General features: G+C 42.2%; 1 protein-coding gene across 1 annotated transcript in view; it reads left to right on the forward strand.

Moving 5' to 3' along the window:
• lrmp (lymphoid-restricted membrane protein) overlaps nt 1–17,087 on the forward strand; it is a gene marked incomplete at its 5' end in the record, with an annotated part of 96,138 nt that overhangs the window by 13,698 nt on the left and 65,353 nt on the right. The window contains 8 exons of the mRNA XM_083661765.1: nt 73–231; nt 6,145–6,262; nt 7,517–7,567; nt 9,417–9,494; nt 9,745–9,801; nt 10,688–10,747; nt 13,402–13,466; nt 15,940–16,033. Coding sequence (XP_083517891.1) covers nt 73–231; nt 6,145–6,262; nt 7,517–7,567; nt 9,417–9,494; nt 9,745–9,801; nt 10,688–10,747; nt 13,402–13,466; nt 15,940–16,033 — 682 coding nt within the window. The remainder of the gene's footprint in view (nt 1–72; nt 232–6,144; nt 6,263–7,516; nt 7,568–9,416; nt 9,495–9,744; nt 9,802–10,687; nt 10,748–13,401; nt 13,467–15,939; nt 16,034–17,087) is intronic.

The following is a 17,087-nucleotide window of genomic DNA, read 5'->3' on the forward strand; positions in this document are numbered from 1 at the left end:
TGCATAAATTGTGTGTGTGTGTGTGTGTGTGTGTGTGTGTGTGTGTGTGTGTGTGTGTGTGTGTGTCCCCAGCGAGACGTCAGAGCTGGTGTACTGTGTGGGTGACCTCCAGATGAGTAAGGAGAAGCTGCAGGAGGAGGTGAGGGCGTTGAAGCAGGTGGTGGAGGGCATGGAGGAGAGCAACCAGAAGCTGGCCGAAGAGAACGAGGAGCTCCGCAGCCAGGCCAGAGTGTACGACACACACAGATAAAGAGACACAGATAGACACACAGATGTAGCGGTACATAGGGCTGGGCGATATGGACCAAAAAACAGCGCGAGCCAGGTAGGTCCCGCTGTGTAGTGAAGGTCTGTGTGGTCTCCTTGTTTTATCAAACAAGTGATTGGTCAAAAAACTAACTAGTAACTAACAATGGCTGAGTTTCCCAACAAAGAAGCTTCTTAAGAGTTAAGAAGCTTCTTAAGGAGTTAAGAAGCTTCTTAAGGAGTTAAGAAGGCTCCAAAGAAGTGTTTCCCAAACGCCTTCTTAACAGTCGAGAAAAATAAAAAAAATAGAAGGCTCTTAAGAAGCATCTTAACTGGAGCGGCTCACTTGATGGCACTCTGAGCCCAGCAGTGGGCCACGACTCAGTGGTTGAGAAACACTGTTAACACCTAATCATGGTCATGTTAAACTTTATTAAACATTATTTATTTCAGACATGGACTGCAGTTCAAATTGCTTTATATACACAGCATACAACAAAACAGAGAAACACTACAGAATTTAAGCGACCTTGGGTTCTGTGAAAGGTGCTATATAAATCCACAACATTATAAAAGGAATCCATTCTGATTAGAGAAATATAGCCTACGGTAAAACATTTAAAACACAAGTAACCATACATACAGGGGAGATTTTCAAGTGTTCCCCAATTTTAAACACTAAAGGGTGCATGAAAGAAAGGAAAAAGGGAAAAACACAAGAGGAACAGTGGACACAAGTATCTCCTTTTGCCTGACGCGGCTGGATCTGCCAGTGTTTTGTCATTAAGAAGGTGTTAAGAAGGCTCCAGACCCTTCTTACAAAACCTTCTTAACGAAAGATCATCTTAGCGCTAAGAAGCTTTTGGGAAACGCAGCCTTCTTAACGGAGGATAATTGGAAGATAATTTTAGGCTAAGAAGCAATCGGGAAACGCGTTGGCTTCGTTGGCTTCTTACGGGAGCCTTAAGAAGGGTCAAAGAAGCTTCTTAGCGCTAAGAAGCTTTTGGGAAACGCATGCCTTCGTAAAGAAGCAATTGGGAAACGCGTTTGCTTCTTAAGGGGGCCTTAAGAAGGGTTGAATTAGCTTCTTAGCGCAAAGAAGCTTTTGGGAAACCCAGCCAATGTCTTTGTAACTTTCCACTGCACACCATGGGCCAGATTCTGTCTCACTGTACAATCTTACCATTTCTTTTTAAAAATGGACGCTTAGCCTACAAAGCTAGCCTGTGAAGCTATCTATCTGTGTCCAATTGTGCATTTGTTTAAGGTCGCCTCGGCGTAAATGGAGCTTGCCGTGTGTAGCACCCAATTGGCCCGAAGCTCTAAACACCGTACAGCCAGGAAACTAGAGGTTATTTCACAAAGCGACACCTACACTGCTAGGCAATTCACATGGACGCGCATTGATAAGACCGGGCGTAGTTAAGACTACCTAGCAAGCACCGAAGGACCCGGATGAATCGAGAGAGCCCAATAGGGGGCAGCTGAAGTCATATCATGATGAGTCAGATCTGGCATACATATATACATATACATATATACATATACAAATAGTGTAGTAGCCGTACTGTACCGCACTGTAGATGCCACCATTATGTATGACTAATGTTCAATAGTATGTTTAATTAGGTATACGCTATTTGCACCTAACAGAATGTTATTATGTTTAATTATGTTTAAAGTATGTTCATGCCATTTGCACTATGGGCAGTGATTACGCCACTGTCTGTGGCGTGTCTTACTGCTCTATTGCCCGTTGCCTCTTGTTTTTATGCCTCCGCCGGCGATAGCCAGGCCGGAGGCATTATGGATCCGGGTTGTCCGTCCGTACGTACGTACGGCTGTCCGTCCGTCCGTCCGATGTTTGTTAACGCGATATCTGAGGAACCCCTGGACCGAATTTCATCAGATTCGCCTTAAACATTCACTTAGGCTCAAGGATGATCTGATTAGATTTTGGTGGTCAAAGGTCAAAGGTCAAGGTCACTGTGACCTCTCGAACGCCATTTTCAAGCTTGTTAACGCGATATCTGAGGAACGCTTGTACGGAATTTCATCAGATTCGCCTTAAACATTCACTTAGGCTCAAGGATGATCTGATTAGATTTTGGTGGTCAAAGGTCAAAGGTCAAGGTCACTGTGACCTCTCGAACGCCATTTTCAAGCTTGTTAACGCGATATCTGAGGAACGCTTGTACGGAATTTCATCAGATTCGCCTTAAACATTCACTTAGGCTCAAGGATGATCTGATTAGATGTTGGTGGTCAAAGGTCAAAGGTCAAGGTCACTGTGACCTCTCGAACGCCATTTTCACGCTTGTTAACACGATATCTCAGGAATGCCTTGACGGAATTTAATCAAACTTGTCTCAAACATCGACTTGGACTCAAGGATGAACTGATTAGATTTTGGTGGGCAAAGGTCAAGGTCACTGTGACCTCTCACACACCCAATTTCCAAGCTCTGTAACGCAACATCACAGGAGCGCCTTGACGGAATCTCTTCCAATTTGCCTCAAATGGCGATTTGGACTCCAGAATCAACTAATGGCGGAGGCATAAGTCCGCGTTGCGGTCGTTCTAGTTTATTTATATATCTTCTATTTTTATTTTTTGCACTATGTTGTAACGGAGCCTACAGCACAAGAATTTCACACGTGATACTTGTACTACGGAGTGACAATAAAAATCTTGAATCTTGAATCTTGGCCAACCCTATCACCCTATCCAACTAACTGAAATATCCATGAGGATAACTAAATGGTTGTAATCAATATAAAATAAATCACCTATTTTTCAGTCTGGTCTAATTCTTATCCAAAATCTGACTATCTGATTAGCACTTGTGCAAACAATCTGCGCTGATTAACAAGCCGTTTGGTTTCGTGGAGGTGCAAGCACGGGCGGACCCACGAGAGAGCCCAATAGAGCTCAACAGTCACGTGACTTTTCATGGCGTCATTGCCCCGGAAGTAAGTTCCCCATTCATTTTCTCCATAGACATTTAGAAAAATCCTTATATAATGAGTTTTAATTCTGGAACCAAGCCAACCCGTGACCTACTGAATTGTGATTTTTTTTTTATTTCCCCCTTTGTTATTTTTTGTTATTACTCAAACCGAATGTTTTATGGTCACTCGTGATTCAGTACTGTGACCTCTCGAACGCCATTTTCAAGCTTGTTAACGCGATATCTGAGGAACGCTTGTACGGAATTTCATCAGATTCGCCTTAAACATTCACTTAGGCTCAAGGATGATCTGATTAGATGTTGGTGGTCAAAGGTCAAAGGTCAAGGTCACTGTGACCTCTCGAACGCCATTTTCACGCTTGTTAACACGATATCTCAGGAATGCCTTGACGGAATTTAATCAAACTTGTCTCAAACATCGACTTGGACTCAAGGATGAACTGATTAGATTTTGGTGGGCAAAGGTCAAGGTCACTGTGACCTCTCGAACGCCATTTTCAAGCTTGTTAATGCGATATCTGAGGAACACCTGTATGGAATTTCATCAAATTTGCCTCAAACATCGACTTACACTCAAGGATGATCTGATTAGATTTTGGTGGTCAAAGGTCAAAGCTCAAGGTCACTGTGACCTCTCGAACGCCATTTTCACGCTTGTTAACGCGATATCTCAGGAATGCCTTGACGGAATTTAATCAAACTTGTCTCAAACATCGACTTGGACTCAAGGATGAACTGATTAGATTTTGGTGGTCAAAGGTCAAAGGTCAAGGTCACTGTGACCTCTCGAACGCCATTTTCAAGCTTGTTAACGCGATATCTCAGGAATGCCTTGACGGAATTTAATCAAACTTGTCTCAAACATCGACTTGGACTCAAGGATGATCTGATTAGATTTTGGTGGTCAAAGGTCAAGGTGAGCTCTCGAACGCCATTTTCAAGCTTGTTAACGCGATATCTCAGGAATGCCTTGACGGAATTTAATCAAACTTTTCTCAAATATCGACTTGGACTCAAGGATGAACTGATTACATTTTGGTGGTCAAAGTTCAAGGTCACTGTGACCTCTCACACACCCAATTTCCAAGCTCTGTAACGCAACATCACAGGAGCGCCTTGACGGAATCTCTTCCAATTTGCCTCAAATGGCGATTTGGACTCCAGAATCAACTAATGGCGGAGGCATAAGTCCGCGTTGCGGTCGTTCTAGTTTATTTATATATCTTCTATTTTTATTTTTTGCACTATGTTGTAACGGAGCCTACAGCACAAGAATTTCACACGTGATACTTGTACTACGGAGTGACAATAAAAATCTTGAATCTTGAATCTTGGCCAACCCTATCACCCTATCCAACTAACTGAAATATCCATGAGGATAACTAAATGGTTGTAATCAATATAAAATAAATCACCTATTTTTCAGTCTGGTCTAATTCTTATCCAAAATCTGACTATCTGATTAGCACTTGTGCAAACAATCTGCGCTGATTAACAAGCCGTTTGGTTTCGTGGAGGTGCAAGCACGGGCGGACCCACGAGAGAGCCCAATAGAGCTCAACAGTCACGTGACTTTTCATGGCGTCATTGCCCCGGAAGTAAGTTCCCCATTCATTTTCTCCATAGACATTTAGAAAAATCCTTATATAATGAGTTTTAATTCTGGAACCAAGCCAACCCGTGACCTACTGAATTGTGATTTTTATTTTATTTCCCCCTTTGTTATTTTTTGTTATTACTCAAACCGAATGTTTTATGGTCACTCGTGATTCAGTAAGTCTTCTTCTCTCACCATGAGGTAGAGTGGAAAAAGGTCAGTGGTAAATAGGTCACAGTTTAAACAATTAAAACCTTGAGCACAGCGCAACAATATTGCCAAAGCATCATAGCAATATATTTCTAGTTGATATAATGTAGATATATTGGCCAGCCCTAGTGGTACGCTGATGCCCCATCTCTCCCTACACAGTAATATATTTTTCAAATTCAAATTGCTTTATTGGCATGAATGTCATAACAACAATATTGCCAAAGCATCATAGCAATATATTTCTAGTTGATATAATGTACGGTAGATATATTGGCCAGCCCTAGTGGTACGCTGATGCTCCATCTCTTCCCACACAGTAATATTTTTCTAGTTGATATAATGTGGATATATTGGCCAACCCTAGTTATATTTCTAGTTGATATAATGTGGATATATTGGCCAGCCCTAGTGGTACGCTGATGCCCCATCTCTCCCCACACAGTAATATATTTCTAGTTGATATAATGTGGATATATTGGCCAACCCTAGTTATATTTCTAGTTGATATAATGTAGATATATTGGCCAGCCCTAGTGGTACGCTGATGCCCCATCTCTCCCCACACAGTAATATATTTCTAGTTGATATAATGTGGATATATTGGCCAACCCTAGTTATATTTCTAGTTGATATAATGTGGATATATTGGCCAGCCCTAGTGGTACGCTGATGCTCCATCTCTTCCCACACAGTAATATATTTCTAGTTGATATAATGTGGATATATTGGCCAACCCTAGTTATATTTCTAGTTGATATAATGTGGATGTATTGGCCAACCCTAGTTATATTTCTAGTTGATACTGTATAATGTGGATATATTGGCCAGCCCTATTGGTATGCTGATGCCCCATCTCTCCCCACACAGTAATATATTTCTAGTTGATATAATGTGGATATATTGGCCAACCCTAGTTATATTTCTAGTTGATATAATGTAGATATATTGGCCAGCCCTAGTGGTACGCTGATGCCCTATCTCTCCCCACACAGTAATATATTTCTAGTTGGTATAATGTGGATATATTGGCCAGCCCTAGTTATATATCTAGTTGATATAATGTGGATATATTGGCCAGCCCTAGTGGTACACTGATGCCCCATCTCTCGCCACACAGTAACCAGCAGCTGGCCCAGAAGGAGAAGCTGTTGAAGGAGGAGGTGGAGGAGATGAAGGCGACTCTGAGCTGTACCGAGGAAGGCAGAGCTCACGCCTCCGCGCAGAGAAAACACATGGTTAGTCACACTCATGCCTCACAGAGAGGAGTCACTGCACAGAAGCTTCTTAAATCCTAGTCAAAAAGCTAGGATCCCTCCCTGCTCTATTGTTCTAGTTAATTAAATAATTACATTTGATGATTTACTTGGGTAAAACATTTTTTCTCTCTCTCTCTCTGCATGTTTACTGTTGCTTTGTTACCGAATGTCTACCACAGTCAGCTAAAATACTTAATGAATACAGGTCCTGGGTTACATTTGACTTTAAATTGCATTGGCCCAATGGGATTCAGTTAAGCCACTATCAGTAATGGATACCAGTAATACTTCCTAAAGTCACAGTCCTTAGTTTTGAGTCTTAATTCAAAGCCAAAAATGTATTATTTAATTGACCAAAAACTACAAATACATTTTCTGTTTCTCAAATTGGTCAACATAATATTCAATAGAAACTTTGGAATATGTAGTATTTTTTTTTCTTTTTCTTTTTTTTAGCAATTACAAATTTTTAGAACACAGAAAAACTAAAAAACTAACAAACTCAGATACAGGAAAAGAAAAGAAAGAAAAAACATACATACACTAGTGCCACCAGTTACATACAGCTTGTAAATATATATAAATTGTGCTTGTAAATATATATATATACATATATATATGAGTGGGATCCCACACAAGGGAGAGAGACCGGCCGGGCGAATCACCCGTCACCCCTAACCTCGTCAAGGTAGGCTAGAAACGGGTCCCAAATAGTAAAGAGTCTCTCCATCCATATAACAGAGATCATGTCTGCAAACCACAACTGAAAAGAGGGTGGAGAGGGGGACTTCCATTTCTGCAGAATGAGTTTCTTGGCAACAATTGTCCCCTGTGTCAGAGATTGCTGCACAGCTGTAGGGAAGTCCAGAGAGGACTCCGAGCAGCCGAAGATGGCGAGTTTTGCCTCCGGCTGAAGGGTTATTTTGTAGGCCTTAGAGTACCAATCAAATATTTTGGCCCAAAATCCGGTCAGTAAAGGGCAGGACCAGAAGGTGGAATATGTAGTCTTTGAGTTTGGTCATGTTTATGTAATGTTTGACAAAATTGGTTGTGAGGTATATTTTGAGTTCTTACAGGCTAAAGAAGTTGCACAATATATACTTTGTGTTGTATTTTCCATGGACAAGTCAAGCTCTCCTAAGAATGTCGGTGAATGGAATAACACATACTGGACACCTAATACTCTTGTCAAGGCTAAGTACTGATTGGTTTTCTTCTTTTGCCACTCTATAGGAGAGAGAGAACCACAGTCTTATTGCCAAGATTGCTTCTCTTCAGGAAGAGGTACTGTATTAAAGAATCTGGACTTTATCAAAGCAGTTGACGTTTAAAGCAATGAGACTTAAGCAGCACAACACCATAGTCAATTCATACATTCATAGATAGACTGTTTCCTGTCGTGATTGGCATCAGGTCTCAGCCTTGAAGCCAATTCAAGATGGTGGCCAAGCTTGGTATTGCAAGTCACGTGACACCCTGCGCCCCAAAAAGACTTTGTCCCGTCCACATACAGTACATGGGGTAACCCAAATCTGTGCTCACTGAAATGTGTGACTGCAGAGGGTGCTTGTTGCTGGCTACAGTACAGTGGGCTCACACATAATGGCTGCTGTCACAAATGGTGAAATAATTGATTCTTTCCCGAAAAGAAGCAATGCCCTGCAGGGCTGAAGATGAATGTTGGGAAGACAAAAGCTATGGTATTTGGAATACCTGAATCGGAGTAACATAAAGAAAAGAAGTTGCACACTCAAAGTCTCCTCTGCTGTGTTTAATGGGTTACACCAACATGTTTCGGCGAAAGTGTCTTTGTCAGGGTGCAGTACCCTGACTGCTTCTTTTCTTTGTTACTTTGAATTTCCGTTAGTCTGCACCTCTTCAAACTTTTTAGAGTGGTGTGCTCCACCCTATATTTGGAATACCTGAATCGGAGACAAATCTGAGAGTGGGTTCAGATGAGATTGAGACTGTGGAAGAATTCATTTATCTGGGCAGTTTGATTACATCTGACAATAATTGTAGCAAGGAGATTAGATGCAGAATTGCACTGGCTTCGGGCCTAAGGGCATAAGTACAGGAACTAAATTGAAAATAATAAACAGCTGTGTATTTAGTGTGCTATTATTTGCATGTGAAACATGGACTCTGCACAAGGTCGATCTTAGAAGACTGGATGCTTTCGAGATGAGATGCTGCCGGAGTATGTGAAACATCAGGTGGCACCACAGGGTGACAAACACAGAAGTGATAAACAGAGTGAAACCTGAAAGTAGACTGCGGCAAGGAGGAGGAGGAAGATGGGTCTCTTTAGGCACATTTGTCACATGGACGACCATCGCCTCATAAAGACAGCAGCATTTAGCATGACTGGAGGAACAAGAAGAAGGGGCCGCCCTCGAAGACGCTGGATTGATGACATCATAAGGAGTGGTCTGGCATGAGAATGGAGGAGCTGATCAGGGCGGCGAGCAACAGGCAGGAGTGGAGGAGATGTGCTCGTGATGTGGTCGACACCAATGTGCAGTAGCCCATGGAGATTAAGTCAAGAAGCAATGCAGTCACACATTTGGGTGGTCACAGATTTCAGTACAACACCGGGGGCGCTACTGCGCATGACCCGTAGGCCGCAGTAAACCGGGAAGAAAAGAAAAAAATCTGGCTTCATGTGCTGGTGAGCAGCTCATGTTCAAAATGAATGGGCGGCCATTTTTCCATGTAAAGTAGGAAAGCTATGCGCACATCCAAAACCGCACTGGGCATCAGGTGCAGGACAAACAAGTGAAATCAAAAAATAAGGGAATTGTCCGCACACTGATTGGAAGCTCCCGCTTTTATTTGCGCTCAAGGAAGGCAAGCTTTCGACCCTATCGGGTCTTCATCAGGCAAATGAATGACAGCAGTTGCAAGAGAAAATAAATAGGCCGGTGCGTATGTGACGTCACCAGGTAGACAATCAAAGCAAGTCATCACAGCCGGGCGGGGGATATAATAATTAATAATAATAGGAAGAAGACAACAATATTAAATATCAAATAGATAAACAATTTAAGTAGAAAATTGCGGCCATTTTTCCATCTCATAACCAGTTCTTTTATACATCCATGGCCTTAACTCCCCTCTGATGGCTCCCCAGAACTTCAAGGTTACCATGGAGATGGACGAGCTTCAGAGGAGGATCGTGGAGCTGTGTGACATGAACACCGACCTCCAGGTTCCTCTACTCAGTCCATTTGGTGATGCTTTCCTACATCTCCGTCTGCTAGCATGTCTCCTCCTCTCTCTTTTTCTGTCACTGTCTGTCTCCAGCTCACTCTTTTCTCTCTCTTTTTCTTTCTTCCTCTGACATTATTGGTTATTGGATTTCTACTTCCCTTGATAGAAGTGATCTGCACATTCTAGCTTTGTCTTAACACGGTAGAAAGAAACCATCCCGCCTTGCTTGTCTCTCTCCTGGTCCTCAGGTTCAGATCCACTCCTTTGATGCCGTCATGAGTGAAAAGGAAGTTGTAATACAAGAGGTCAGTGCCTTAACTTGTCTGTCCTTCTCACGCTGTCAGTATGCTGGCAGCGTGGGCTATAGAAGCCACATTCAGGTGACAGTCTGGGGGAATGGGTACTGAGGGATAGTTACTGGTGATGTGCTTCATCACATGGCCTCTAGAGGGCGGCATTGACTAAGAGTCTTGACAGACTCCTTCCGTGGCCGACCGACTGTATCTATAGGAAATGGCAGAAAATGTAATTTCATTTAATGATAATGCACTTAAAACTTAAAGCCCCATTATGTAGGTTTTCTATTTGGGGAACAGTTACAGATGCTAACGTTAATAAATGCTACACTTCCCTGTTTGTACATATTCAGATATCAGCCTTATTTTACTGTTTCTGCTTGTACTCTACTTTGCTTACCTTTCTGCAGTGTTTATAACTGATTCGCTGGGAGGAAAAATAGCTCCAAATATCCCCAAATGTTGTTGTCTCGACTTTGTTTTAGTGAGAGAAGTTGCTAATCATGCCACTAATGCTATAGTATGCTATAGTATACTATAGTACTTCACAATGAAAGCATATCGTTAGTTTGTCAGCGTAAAACTTTTAATTTGAAGGAGCTGTGCAGGAAAAGAGTTGAAAGTTCCAGGCAACTTGACACTGTCAAGCCACTCCGGGATGCAGCCACCAAAAACACACAGTGCAGGAACAGGCCTTCGGAGGGCGGTGTGGGAATGACAGAACCACCATGCTCCCTATTAGAAGTCACTATACCATCAAAATGAGTAAAAGGTGTTATGTTAAGGTAAAAAAAAAAAAGTGACATAATGGGGCTTTTAAAAAGAGCATAGAAGAAGTCACAATAGGTTTCCATGACTCTTTTTCTCTTAGTGTTTTTCTTTTGTGTCTCCGCAGAAAAGCAGACAGATAGAGGAGCTGAAGGCAGCAATGGAGGAATATTCCTCTGTCACAGAGGTGAGTAGGCGGAGCTAGGGCTGGGTTAAAAAAATGACATTGATATTGAATCGATATTCATTTGAAGGATCTACTATCGATTCATAAATCCCAATTTTAATATTTTAATATAACTCCTTTTCCCATGGATGCTTGAAGCTTTAACTCTGTTAGACTCGCGTGGTTTGGTCCCGTAAACACCTGTAAACATTCATATTTTTAAGCACTGCAGCCGCTTCTACTGTATAAGTGACTTTGTGTGTGTATGGCGAGATGTGGGGGAGTTCACCGAGATTTTGGGGAGACTGGCTCGAGGCGGCAAGGAAGGGGGTGTGGCCCCCTGACCCCAGCTCCCCGGTCTGCACAGACAGACGGAGGCACAGGGCAGACATAGAGAGAGAGAGAGATGTCAGTAATGTCTCATCTCGGGGAGTGGAGGACGTTAGCGTTTGTCAATAATGCACCCATGCACACACGGTCACAAGCACGACACATTCACACGGGGGGGGGGGGGGGGGGAGGGGACGACGACTGCTGAACAGGTACGGATTTATGATGATCATTCAGTTTGACAGTGTTCTGCTGTGGCAAAGTGTGCAACAACTGAAGATTCAAAATGAGATGGAATACAGTGCAACCTACTTAATGGAGAGCACACATCAAATTGTGACCATTTTTAAACGATATCACAGATCTTAAGCCTTTTCTCTTTTACAAAATGTTGATGATTTTATTTGTCCAACATGGATATGGATTTGTAACGGAAGGATACAATAACAAAACCAGTCATTAGATGTTATAAGTATTTATATATTGAAAAATTAAAGGAACCACCGCAACACTGAGAATGACATACTGATATTTATTTATTGTGAACAATAAATAAATATCAGTAAGTCATTCTCAGTGTTGCAGTGGTTCCTTTAATTTTTCAATTTATGTTTTTCCTGCAACCGACCAGCACCTGATCTTTCTACTGGCTGTGCACATGGGAATCCTCTCAGTCTTCACCATTTACAGTATATATTAATCTCATGGTATTCAGTGGTGCTGACAAAGACCAGCAAAAAGGATTTCATTACAAAACTATAAATAAAACGTATATTTCCGGTCCTTGATTATGATTGGTTGAGCCGTGTTCGAAGTGGTTGGAAATTACTCTGTAAACATACACGTGTAACACCATTCCACATCGTGCCTAACGACGTCCCCTTAGCTTTTCTAAAATCACAGCGTCCTGCGGCTTATTGCTTTAATAACTATTTGCAGATATAGAGCACCAATTATTCTAGACTCAAAAGCAGATATTTTGCAAGAAAACATTAAAACTACTCATTACTCATTAATAACAACCCATGAACTCTATTCATTTAAGTGTGCCGCTCAATCTGATCTGAATGATTTTTTTGACCTTCTTGAAACAGCCAAACTCAGTGACGCTGTCAGAGGACTTACGGTACTCTGATTTCACATAGGGAGAAATAACTTCTGCCATTAAATCATTCCCATCAGGCAAAACAGCTGGGCCAGATAGATTTGGGGCTGAATTTTACAAGAAATGTTGCAATATTCTCGCCCCACTCGTCCTCAGAATGGCATCCAGCTCTAAGAAGGACAATGTCTTGCCTAAAACACTGTATGAAGCTAACATCTACCCCATTTTAAAAAAGGGAAAGGAGGAAGTAGATCCGGCCAGCTACAGACCCATAGTGCTCCAGAATTTTGACAGATAAGTAATCACTAAAACGCTGGTTACCCGGCTAAATAAACATTTGTCATCTATCATACATCCTGACCAGACAGGGTTTATCCCAAATAGATTATCTTTCTCCAATGTCAGACGACTCCTCAATACCATATACGTGGATCACAGTAAGTATCTGTACAGCATTTTTATCACTCGACGCGCAGAAGGCATTTGATCTGGTTGAGTGGCCTTATACGTCTATGTTCGAGTCACTGCACAGACTCAGGTTTGGCGATTCGTTCATATCCTGGGTAAAGCTTACATACAGTATGCTAGTCCAAAATGTTCAGTTATAACCAATGGTGAAAAGTCAACCAGGTTTCCATTACTTCGCTCGGTCCAGTAAGGTTGCCCTCTCTCGCCGGCCCGTTGCGCTCGAGCCCCTTGCCTTAAAAATACGTAGTCACCCGGTCCCGAGCCTTGCAGGCCTGGAGATCGGCGGTATCGAGATGTGCATCAGTTTGCACGCCAACAATGTAATATTATACCCGCTGAATTAATCACCTTTTTCGGTAAGCTGTCCGGATACACAATTAATTGGACAAAGAGTGACTTTATGCCCCTCTCTGATGCTTTCACTCCTGGTTTCCTGGAAAATCTCCCATTCAAATTGGCAAAGGACTGCCTCACCTACAGTATCTTGGCTTGACCATACCCAGAGGTCCTAAGCTAATATTCAATGTATAGAAAATTCTCCCTTTGTCCATGATTGTATATACTCAATTAAGATGGTCTCTCTTCCCAGGTTCCTCTATGTCAAAACATTCCCATCTTTCTTACATCGGCTTTCTTCAAACAACTGGACTCCGTAATTTTGTCCTATATCTGGAATGAAAAGTCTAGGCTTGATGGTGTGTGTGAATCTGGATCCTAAGCACCTGGTGGGATGGATTGTGTCATGGTATGTTCTGCTGTTATTTCATTCTAGCTTCTGAGAGCTGACAAGACCAAGCTGGAGAACCAGATGCAGATGATGTATCCAGATATGGCTGGGTGAGTAAACCCACGTCTAATTTATGATCCGATGTGCATTTCGTTTTGGTGACCATATGAAACCTATTTACTCCCTATAATTCATGCTTGTCGAAAAAATCGTGTTAATACAAATGTATATGGAACTCTGTGGGCCACTATGGTGTCCCTGTTTGATGTTATCAATACACATTACAAATCCGTGTCCCCTCTCCACTCGTTGATTAAATCACACCTATCGCCATTTGCTTTGAAGCGGTGCAGCCGCTTCTATAAAGCCCCTTTTAGATTGGCCCAAAAAGCCACTAATATCCACAAACTACTGGCTTTTTCTTCGCTTTAAAAGTTAGCAAGCCGTTCAGTTTAGGAGATAGATTGCCCCGCAGCAACCTGAACCTGATGATTAACGCGACTGCTCGGAACGGCTGGCGATGAGAGCACACCCACTCAAAAGGCTATATTATATACAGTTAGGTCCATATATATTTGGACATTGGACACAATCTTCATTTTGGCTCTGTACACCACCACAATGGACTTGAAAACGCAGACTTCCAGCTTTAATTTGGGGGTATTTACATCCAAATCAGGTGAACAGTGTAGGAATTACATTACATTTTAAGGGACCAAAACTACATTATATGAGCAGATAATATTGTCCGAAACACTTAAAGGGGCCATGTTATGCATTTCTTAATTTTGTATCATATATATGTTGTTACAATCTTGGATGGTCATATTAAACATGGGCTAAGCTTCAAATAAATATGTGAAAGTGTTTTAATGTTACCCCCATGAACCCCCCCTCCCGCCCATGAACTCTCGTAGACGAGATGACATGGATTTATGCCGATTTTGTGCGAGAACAATAGTTCTAGTGACGTCAGTAGGACTTGTTACCATGGTGATGGCAACTTTGCCAAGCCTAGCCCGGGCCCGCGGCGCGCGCGCCCTGCCCCTCCCTTCCCTACATTCCAGTAGACTGCCGCGACAGTGTAATCACAAGGGATTTCTGCATTCTGGCCGCATTTCAATCTAGTATTAAACATACTATTGGTTCATGTTGGAATAAAAACACTGCTTGTATCGATAAATATGCACCATTACTACTACAAAATGAAAAAATCATTTTGAAAAAGACCGAAATAACAGTTCTGTTTAGAGGGGGGAAATCAGCGTCAGGCTGCCTGGAGGAAAACAGCACACCAAAAAAATCGTCACTCCTCGCCTTTGAGAGTAAATCTCCAAGGCTGTGAGGACGCTGTGTTTGCTGCAGCCAAACGTGCAGTGTCCCCTCCGTCTCCCTCTCTCTCCGTCTCTCTCTCCCTCTCTCTCTCTCTCTCTCTCTGCTGTTTTTGTTTGCAGTGGTTCTCAACGTGGGGTCCGGGTCCTCTGTCTGGGCAGAGGTTTGCGCAAACAAACTTTCACCCCGCTGCCCGCCTGGAGTATTTCGGAGGGTGGGGGTTCTTAAAGGGACAGGACCTAAAAACAGAGCGTTTCAGACAGAGGCTGAACTGAAGGGGGCAGTGAGAGCCAGTACAAGATAAACTGAGTTTTTTAAACTATGAATGATGCAATAAGTTACTCTACTGGAGGCCAACAATAAAATAATAATACATTAAATTAGCAAAATATGGGCCCTTTAAGAATTCATCCTGCTGCTGTTGACAGTAGTCACATCATCAATAAATGCAAGGGAATCAGTTCTATGAACAGCCATACATGCCCACGTGTGGATTAGGGATGGGCATCGAATTTCGAATTTTCGAATAATCGTTGTTATTATCAAGGTTGACTTTTATTATTGAAATTCGAAATTCGAAATTCGAAAAAAAAAATTTTTTTTAGTGAAATGTTGCATTGTCAGTATAGTCAAATCGCTTGGTTTGAGCAAGTAAAACAATTTTTATAAGCATTTTGAGCAAGGTTTATGGAAAAATGAATGGCGGATGAAATCCCATGAAGAGGGAGAGGGGGTGACTTTGGCACCCCTTTGGCACTCAGACCTGAGCTTACTAAATATTTAATGAACCACTCATGATTGTCAAAACTGTTTTTTATTTTCGAAAATGTTAATGTCATGTAACATGTTCTTTACTTCAGTGGTGCAATGCTTGTTTGAGCTAAAAATCCACAGCAGAAGCTTTTTATATTAATTAATAAAGCCGTAGACTTAGAATCAGGGGAGACAATGCAACATTTCACTCACAAAAAAAAAATTAAATTTTTTTTTTTTTTTTTTACATTTTTTTTTTTTTTTTTCGAATTTCGAATTAAATTCGAATTTGGCCAGCGAATTTCGAATAGTGTTTTTTGCTAGAAATGCCCATCCCTAGTGTGGATAATGGCTGTCAGTTCAATTTCCATTGACAGTCACTCTCCATCCTCCCACTTTCCTTTCCCATGTATTTCCTGTCAACTCTTTCTCCATCTCATCTCCCTGTTTTCTCCCCCTGCTCTTTTTCACTTCATCCCTCCGTCGTGTCTCCCACAGGGCGAGCCTGTCCCTGTCTGCTGCCTACAGGTTGAACCAGACCAGCTCAGGATCGCTACAGACAGAACTAGCTCTGGCACAGTCACCACTGGAGGTCAGCACTACTCTCTCTCTCTCTCTCCACATGAATGTCACACCAATATTGCCAAAGTATAAATAATCAACAAAATAATATGAATACAAAATTAAGATTGATACATATCCATACAGTATTCATATGCGTGTATGAAGGGTCTGTTATTTCAACAGATCACATCTGTGTGTGTGTGTGTGTGTGTGTGTGTGTCACTCACTGTCCTCAGGTTGTAGCATGTTAATAGATATTGGGCATTAAGATATGCCCCGTCTCCTCCTAGGAGTTTTCAGCCAGCGCTGCACAAGTGCAGGCCCGTAGATTATAGTTGTCCAGTCGATCTGCGTGCCGATCTGCCTGCTGCATGGCAAGGGATCTTAAAATGTTATGCACAAGCTTGCCGCAACACGGTCTCCAAAGTTCCCAGTCATGCTTACAACTCATTCTAGTTGTGAGATATACCCCCCTTCTAAAAATGTGCTTTAGACTTAGGGTGTTAATTCATATAGTCAAATTCTATTTTTTATTTTGGCCAACATTGAAATATTCCACAATTGCACGGTGTGGTAAAAATAAATATCATTACTATCTACCACTTATTTAGCTTCATTTGGTTGCTTCCTTGTCAACTTATGAATGCCACAATGCATCTTGGGACATTATGCAAATGTATGTGTGTTAGCGCCTGGGTTGGAAGGCGGGAGAGGAACATGTCGTCAGCTGGGCTGAGTTGGTGTGTGTGTGTGTGTGTGTGTGCGTGCGTGCGTGCGTGTATGTGTGTGTGTGTACGCACGCCCGTGTCTGCTCTGCTCAAGCCCCACCTGCGGGAGACATTAGGAGAAGAGCTCATCATACTTTTGCCACTTCCCATTAACTCATTGAGTGCCAATGACGACTTTAGTCGTCAATTCGTTTAGTAACGTTGAGTGCCAATGACGACTAAAGTCGTCAATTGCGTTTTTTGACGGTGGGACGTGGATCAAAGCCAGATCCATCTCCTGTAAAATTTTGGGGCATGTTGAATGTGTATAACCTATTTTACCGACCCATTACGTGGCGACAGTGCTCTCCAGAT

This window comes from Poromitra crassiceps (assembly GCF_964638095.1).
Source record: "Poromitra crassiceps genome assembly, chromosome: 2".
Lineage (NCBI taxonomy): Eukaryota > Metazoa > Chordata > Actinopteri > Beryciformes > Melamphaidae > Poromitra > Poromitra crassiceps.